The 8,468-nt window shown below is 45.6% G+C and overlaps 2 protein-coding genes across 2 annotated transcripts in view; one reads left to right on the top strand and one right to left on the bottom strand.

Moving 5' to 3' along the window:
* Window positions 1-740: 740 nt before the first annotated feature.
* Window positions 741-7,263, bottom strand: LOC107111242 (microtubule-associated proteins 1A/1B light chain 3C-like). Its single transcript, XM_015412186.1, has 4 exons — window positions 7,098-7,263; window positions 6,820-6,875; window positions 2,229-2,335; window positions 741-970 (listed from the first exon to the last, which is right to left on the bottom strand). Exons 1-4 carry the CDS (start codon window positions 7,135-7,137, stop codon window positions 808-810), a joined length of 366 nt encoding a protein of 121 aa, XP_015267672.1. The 5' UTR covers window positions 7,138-7,263; the 3' UTR covers window positions 741-807.
* LOC107111235 overlaps window positions 7,212-8,468 on the top strand; it is a 35,957-nt gene continuing 34,700 nt past the window's right edge. Inside the window, exon 1 of the mRNA XM_015412176.1 lies at window positions 7,212-7,270. Within this exon, the coding sequence (XP_015267662.1) occupies window positions 7,212-7,270 (59 nt within the window). The remainder of the gene's footprint in view (window positions 7,271-8,468) is intronic.

Below are 8,468 nucleotides of genomic sequence, written 5' to 3'. Positions count from 1 at the left end.
GCTACTCAGAAGTGGACACGTTACAATTGTGGTCTTAAAAGTGGTTGGTTGACAAAAGCAAGTCTCTTTCCAATATTATTCCAATACTGCTTTTTAACCAATCCACATTCATTCCTTCTCCAAAGTGAAGATGCTCTCTAAACTCCCCAGTCCGCAGTGAAGCATCCCCTCCACCCTCATGCAGGATTTGCATCTTTAAAAGGGAATAGAAGCATTCAAGTGTCGTGAAAGTTCACAAGAAACCACTACCTACCCCAGGGAGGAGGCAGTTTCCTGAAAGCAGCAATGATGCATGATGTAAGAAGGGCTCTTTCTCCATTTTGTGAGAACCACCACCTATAACAAGCCTCTCCTAAAACCCACCCTTGAATGTCAATTAAAAGCTGTCACCTAAGGCCAGCTTGATCCATGCTACTCGAGAGAGAGCCATAGCTACAGCCACCTCATCAACAGTGCCCAAGTGACCCCTTGACGAATCAGGGCCCAGATCAGCAAAGGAGGACTCTAGAGAGTCTACAAAGGGCTCTGAATGGAAACACTGCGATCCTTTTAGAACATGGGATCTCCTCCCTAATACCCATCACCCAAGAGGCAACCCAAAATATCTACTCAGTCCATTGTCAAGACAGCCCCCCCCCCTCAGAAAGATCTCTAAGGGTTTTTTTGTGACACAGCAGAGGAGCGTAGAGCCAGCCAGGCACTCTGAGAAGAACGCAATCCAGTTTTTAAGAGAAGGTGGGTGGTGTGGTCAGAGAGGCAGAAACCGATTTCAACCAAATCATGACCCCCTGAACAGCTCAAGTGCTGTCAGCCAAACGTCTCCTGCGAGGCGTAGGTCATGTACAGGAAGCCGTCTTCGTCTTTGTACCTCGAGTACACTTCAGACATGGTGGCTGACATGTTAACCATACTGCGGTTATTATCAGCCAGGAAGTAGAAGGCTTGTGTGGAGCCAATGGACATTCTGTTTCTGAGGGAAGAGAGTAAGAAATATCATGTCTTATGCCGCAAAGAGTACATTGTTTTTATTCTGTAATATGCCTGGAGTCTCAGTGAGAAAGGCAGTCTGTAAAATATATAAACCAAGGCTTCTGATCATACAAATTCTCTCACCCCTCCCTGTGTGTAATGAGATATTTCCCTCCCCACAACACCAGACTCTCTTAAATCCCATTAATGTAACTGGAGCTTAAACCAGGTCGCAAATATTTAACCCCCTTGTTTCTACAACCTGCTAGGGCCCTCTGGACATCTCATTTTGTCAGGATAAAATAGTAAAGCCCAAGTAAACACAATCTTCCAAAAGCAAAGCACAGAAATACTTAGGGTTTATGGATACACACACACACACAATTTTAAGTTACCTTTCCAACAATCCCACGTGGCAGGCCGGTGTTCTGTTCATAATAGGATGGGAGCAATGCTCCCTCTAAGCTGTGGAGTCTTGTGAGCAAAAATTCTACTTTGTGAGCTACTGGCATTAAGGTTGTGAGCGAGCAATTTGGCTACTGCTTAAATTAGTTTGCTCTGGAGCCATCCTTCCTGAGCTAAGACAAAAATGTGTGAGCCAGTGGCTAAAAAAACTGAGCTAGCTGACACTAACTCAGCTTAGAAGGAACACTGGATGAGAGAGCTGCAGTTTAGGGGAAACAGCCACTTGGCTAAGACCACCCAATATGTTAACCGCAGAGGAGAGATCTGAGTTGGACCTGAGATGCCTTGACCTGGATAGCCCAGGATAACCCGATCTTGGAAGCTAAGCAGGGTTGAGCCTGGTCACTATTTGGATGGGAGACCACCAAGGAATATTAGTGTCACAACACGGAGGCAGGCAATGGCAAACCAACTCTGAACATCTCTAGCCTTGAAAACCCTACAGGGTTGCCATAAGTCAGCTGTGACTTGACAGCAAAAAAAAGTGGTGCATGTACTCGCTTCTCAGGTCCAAGTCGAATTATAACAATACCGTAAGCCAACAGTGTTTCCCAAAGGGGAGATCTTGAGGTAACTGCTGTGGACTTGCCAAAGCCCAGAGGAAGGAAAAGTGAATCAAGAGGATTTCTCACCAATGAAAGAGGCTTAGGTTTATAGCCTAACCTTGTACTCAGACCTTAGGCGGGCTAAGTGCAGGGTAACAGTGGACAAATGCAAAAGTCAAAACAACTTGCATCATCTAAAAACACCACCCCTGCAGAGCAGGATTAATGCTACAGAAAAACTGATCTTACCGGATAATCGAGACAAACTGGCCCATAGTGAGGTCTTCCGGAACAAGGAATTTGACCTTGTTCATTACCGGCAATATTTTCTCCTTGGGATAGCGCTCCAGGATCACCTACGAAAATAGGAAGAAACATGGAGCTGGCTTGGTAAGGGCAGTGGTCCAAACTCAGCCATACATTGGCTCCAACAGTGGAGCATCACTTGCCTCTAAAATGCTCAAACAAGCAGGGAATGAAAAGAGCCCTCTGTTTGCCCCCACCAGGCCTCACAGGTATATTGTCAGCAAGGACAACATCACTTAAGCCCCCCAACAGTCAGCAATTACCTCCCTATTTGCCTAGCCCTGTGTTTGTACCAATTATTACAACTCAGTTTTAGGTATCAGCATCAGGTACAAACAATGAGTGTCAAGGTAGAGTTGTCAAGCTTCTGGGTGGATTTTACAGTGCCCATCCCTACCTACAGTGTATTCGTAGTATTTCATTTGTCAGATAAAATACCCCAATTCAGTTCAGGTTTGAAGGTGAACAAAACAGAGGAGGAGGGGGAATGAAGGGAACAAGTTCCATTGAAAGCTCTCCTGAAATCATCTAGAGAGCTTAAAATACAAGAGAGGACTTTAAGAAGGGTCACCACCCACATTCTGAAGGGGAACAGTAGCACAGTTCCAGTAAGGAGTGGGGAGAAATACTCCCCACCCAGAATTTTCACACCAATATTTCAGGCACTGTGACTGCATTCTGTATGTGCTCAGGAACCCACTTGCACTCAGGTGGCAGAAAGGAGAGGGTTGGGGGAAGCAGCCATCCAGCTCAACGCAGAGAGCACTCAAGTTCTTGGTTATGCTAATGGCTCTGGCCAAAGCGGGACAATGGTTTACCACCCCATAGTCTACTGGAAGGTGACACCCGAAGGGACAGAGAAGTGAACAGCCAAACTGGTACAATTTATTTTATTCTTCTTGAAGCAGGAGGATCAAAATGACCTCAAAGTAAGATGGACTCCTAGGGTAGACTATAAACGCTCAGGACACAGAACAATCTCTCTTCTATTTGGAGCAGCTCTTCTTCCATTCAGAGCAGCTCCTTGAACGGACACGAGCCATGAAGGACTGAACTTCGACCCAGGGACTCCATCTTGTCCATGCAGCAAGGGACAACAGGCAGGAGACCCAACCATGAGAAGGTAATGACCAACTTTAAACTACTGCACCTTCAAGTAGTACTAGCTTGTCCTACTTAAGCATCATTACAGGGAAGTACTGAACATAGGGAAAGGGGACTGTTCGTTTTCACCTTTTCTTTGTTCCCTTGCTCATCCCGAATGCTTGAACAGGCCACATACATTCTTTCACAAAGGGGTCGGGGGTACAAAGTAATTCAGGGGGGACAGGAAAATTAACAAGATTCCAGGCATCCAGTCTTTAATGTATTTAAGTTTATGGATATAGTCACATTTATACAGAAGTAGAGACCCACTGAATTAACTGTGGTGAACCAGTACATAGGTTACACCTGTGGTCCACAGTATGGTGGCTGTAAGCACCTTGGTGCCTGCCGACACCTTTCTTGGTATCCAGCCAGTGCCTACTGTTCTTATAAAATGGGTGGGACTGTGTGGGGGTTTTCCCAGCAGGGTGTCTAATGGGCCCTTGGAGATCTGATGGACTGTGCAAATTAAAATAATATTGTTTTGCTGCCAAGATAGTGTGGGGTTTTATTCTCTCTGCCTTCTTTTCCTCTGTGTGTGTGTTTGTGTGTGTCTAATTACCCCTTTTCTCCCCTGCACTTAGGCTTCTGATATGTGTGACTCTACCTCCTGAGGAAGCCATTTTGTGGTTGGCTCCATCTCCTGCGGCAGCCATTTTGTGGCTGCTCCCACCACCCTGTGTCAGAACTCTAAAGGTGCCCACAAGCTCAAAAAGGTTGGGGATCCCTGGGCTACACCATTTCCAACTGTGAAATGTGCATGGGGCACCACGTAATTGGATGCTGCTCCATACAGACTCCCAGCACATTAAAAAACAGAGGTCAGGAACAAGGATTCAAGCCCTGGGACGCTAAATTTCTATGTGTGGGGAATTATTGCACATGGAGCAATAGTCATACGAGGAAATCAGCAAGGCTCCCAATCCTGCTATCATTCTGCAAAACGTGCAAAACAGAAAAGAATTCAGGAGGACATTTCTATAAAGGGGCTAGAACAGTATGGAACAGCTGAGGAGGCTGCTTTATACAGGAGAGGACTGAAGCATATTGCAAAGTTCATTGTCTCTATCAACTTCCTTTTATTATGTTTGTAATCCACCTTCCGCATTGTGACATACCATGCCTAGACAATTCTCTCTTTCTTTTCATTGTAGTTGGTGTTTGCGCTCTTACCCAATTCCGTAAGCCTAGTTCTCCTGTGTTGTTTACTGTGGTCCTTGCTCTCTGATTAAACTGCTTTTTAAAAACATTGTAACCCCCCCCCCTCGAGGCTCAATGAGAAAGGTGGTCTATAAATGAAGTAAATAAAAATAAAATGTGACCTCCCACCTGCAGTCCTGAGCGGTATAATTGAAACACGAGTTGACCCCAGTGAGAAAAACACTTCACTAGAGTTTTACTTTGAAGTAAGCACGCAATAAAAGTGTGTATTCAAATAAGCACACTAACTTGAGTTACCAACTTCAATGAAGCAACCCAGTTCGGGAACATGTGCCAGGTTAGTACTACTATAATTCTTAGAAGATATTTTTAAAAAACAGAACACCACATGAGACCAATAGACACTAAGCAAAGAGGGTAAGCACCCTTACAACAGGGGTGAATTTCATTGCATACACGTAGGAGACCTGAAAGGACATTTCATTTTTTTCCTTTTCCTGTCTCCCTTCCATGAAAGCCCCCAGTAGCCTCTCCCTTTTTCTGCTTCCTTCCCCCACCCACCAGCCAACCTACCTTTATCTGCCCCATAGTCAGCTTTCCCACCTGGCAGCCAAGTACTGAATGCCAGACCCAGTTGTGTGGTGGGGAACCTACAACGACTTGCAGGGGACTCCTCATTATCCCGTGCCCTCTTCCCTGCACTATTTCTTCTTTCCCTCCTCCTGGCAACCCTCCATCCTCTCCATTTCCCTGCTTCCTTCTCTCCTTCCCACCCACTAACCTACTTTTTAACTGCCTCCCCATCTTAAGCTACATTACTTACTTCATTTATGTTCCAGTTTTGTCCATAATGGGGACCCAGGGCAACTTATATCATTCTCCTCGCCTCCATCGCATCGTCACAACTATCCTGTACATTAAACTAAGAATGTGTGATTGGCCCATAGGGTCATCAGCTCTGGGTTGAGAAATCCTGGAATATTTTTGGGGTGGAGCCTGGGGATAGCAGGGTTTTGGGAAAGAGATCAGCAGGACATAATGCTGTAGAAACCAGCTTGCAAAGGAGCCGTTTTCTCCAGGGGAGCTGATCTTTACCAGCTAAAGACCAGTTGTAATCCTGAGAGCTCTCCAGGCACCACCTGGAGGATGGCACTCCTATGAACACAGTCACACAGCCAGCTTTCACAGCAGAGCAGGAATTCAAACCTGGGTCTCCCAAGCCTAATCTGAAACTCTTAACTACTACACCACATTGGCTTGGAGAGGGAGCTACTGTCGGAACAGTAGCAAGGAAACAACATTGGGTGAATCATGCAACTGGTGAGGTATCCAGTCACCCAATGGTCTTGCCATTCCTGGAAAGAGCCCTGCCTCCTCCTGATAGATACCAAGGCCTGCAGGTGAGCAATTTCAGATCCTCCCCCCAAAAAAACATGGAGCATTTTCCAGGTTTCTTGGAGAAAACCCCCTGAATTTAAGCATCCACAGATTTGGCCATGTTGGGAACTACATACACAGATAGTAACAGTTCCTCAACAGGGAGTTACTGAGTGGATTGAAGATTTATCCGTACATTGCTACCATCTGTGTATATTAGCACCTTATGTAATTGTCTTTTAACTGTGAATTTTTACTGTACTTATTGGTTTTATTGCATTTTAACTAAGCTGCCTTGAGCCAGTGTTGCACTGGCAAGGCGGGATATAAATTGAAAGTAATAAATAATAAATATTTAGATAATAAATATTTAGGGACAGAGAGCCAGTTTGGTGTAGTGGTTAAGTGCATGGACTCTAATCTGGGAGAACCGGGTTTGATTCCCCACTCCTCCACTTGCACCTGCTGATGTGACCTTGGGTCAGTCACAAGTTCTGGCACAGCTGTCCTTGAAAAAGAGCAGTTTGTGTCAGAGTTCTCTCAGCCCCACCCACCCCACAGGGTGTCTGTTGTGGGGAGGGGAAGGGAAAGGATTTTGTAAGCCGCTCTGAGACTCCAAGTGAAGGGTGGGGTATAAATCCAATCTCCTCCTCCTCTTCTTCTTCTTCAACTGAAATGGGGGGGGGGTGTCCAGTGCACATAGTTAAGCAGAGAAGATTGAAGAAAAAAGTTCCATATAATCGCTGGGTCTTCTACCAACACGTTTAACAGAGCAGCATCTCTGCCCCCTGCTCCCACTCCACATTATTACTCACCACTGCAAAACAGAATACCCCCAAAACCTACATACCGGTCGTTTGTTGGGAAACTTGAGACGAATAGAAGCCACTTCACTCTTCCTACAGGCTAGAACAGAAAAGTAAACTCCCTTCAGAAACAGAAAAGGACTTCATCTTTCAAGTTAGTTCTGTCTTAACAAGCAAAAAAAGAACACAGAAAACATATTAAAGCCCCCAACAATTCACTGCAGCCTCTCTTACCAGCAGGGAGCGCTCCTAGCTGGAAACGACAATTTACAGCACAAAGTTAGGCGCGTTTACACGGGCGGGAAATAGAGTCGGTACTTACCAAAGGGTTTTCTGTTTTTGAATGGAGGGCGCGGGTCCATCTTACGTAGTAAGGTACAGACGGGAAAAAGCCCCCTTTTGGGGGAGAACAGGACAAGAAACAACGAACCTCGATATGCCTTCAGTAACAAATTTATACAAGTTCTTCCTAAACAGCGACAAGGAGAGGCGGCGGTTTAAAAATCACGACCTCCAAGTTGTGTTTCCGGTGGGCGGAGGCAGAGCATACACAGGGAGCGGACTCCCAGGTTTATTTTATAGTCCCCAATTCAATTGATTGGCATGAACATTAACACCTGCAATAAGGAAGCCTTTCTTCACCACCGCATGATTAACGGTTGGAATTCATTGCCGCAATAGGTAATGATGGGTGCTAACAAGTTCTTTCAATGGCTATTGATCACGATAAACACGATCGCCACGTGTTAGTGTATCTCTGCGTTTCTGTTCAGTATTGTAACTAGGAGACTGATCTCCAAATCGGGAGGTCTCTGGTTTGAATTGTCTCGAGGTTTGACTCCCGAGGTGACCTTCGGCACGCTATTTGCTGTCAATCTCTGGAATAGGAGACTGGTAATACTGGCCTACCTCACAGGGGTGTTGTAAGGGACTACATTAAAGTACCATATGTGAATCAACTTGAACATTCAAAAGCACTGCATAAATGCTAAAGGGGAGAAGGAAGAGGTCATGCTACAGAGGATGATGATTGTCTTCTGATCCAGAAAGGAAAATGTAGGCTCTTATGGAGGTCCCATGCATTTAGGGCCCAGGAACTTCCATACTCCGAGGCAGTATACCTGCAGGTGTCTGGCCAGCAAATTGTTAAAAGGCCAGATGGATACTCTTGATATCATGTTGAAAGGAGTTCCTCCGGCCATTTGTGTGCTGTCTGAGAACTATAAACGTACTAAACAAATAGTTGTGAGCTCTGTTAACAGTTCTGCCAGTGTGACACAGGGGTCAGAGTATCAGTTCAGGATCCAGGAGCCCCAGGTTTGAATCTTCACTCTGCTTTGAAAGCTGGCTGGGGGATCCCGGATCAGTCTCTCTCTCTCATAGTCAAACCCACCTCACAGGGTTGTTGTTAGGATAAAATGGAGAGAAGGATGTTGCAAGCTGCCTTGGGTTCTTAGTGGAGAGAAAAATGGGTATAAATAAAGGGCAGGCCCTCAGAGGTTGCCAACTGGCCTAGAGGGACTGGGAACGGGGTAGGGTTGCAAACTGTCCTGTCCCTTTAACAGAGGCTTAAAGGATGCTATTTAGCAGGTGATCTTACTTATCTCTCCTTCATGGGAAGCTTCAGCTGCCCATTTCCACACATTAAACCTCTATTAAAGTGACAGGACATTTTTTTCTCCAGGTCTGTTGG

The sequence above is a fragment of the Gekko japonicus genome, unplaced genomic scaffold (genome assembly GCF_001447785.1).
Source record: "Gekko japonicus isolate JY-2015 unplaced genomic scaffold, Gekko_japonicus_V1.1 scaffold2386, whole genome shotgun sequence".
Lineage (NCBI taxonomy): Eukaryota > Metazoa > Chordata > Lepidosauria > Squamata > Gekkonidae > Gekko > Gekko japonicus.
Note: the sequence above shows the minus strand (reverse complement) of the source record. Positions and strands in the feature narration are given on the sequence as shown.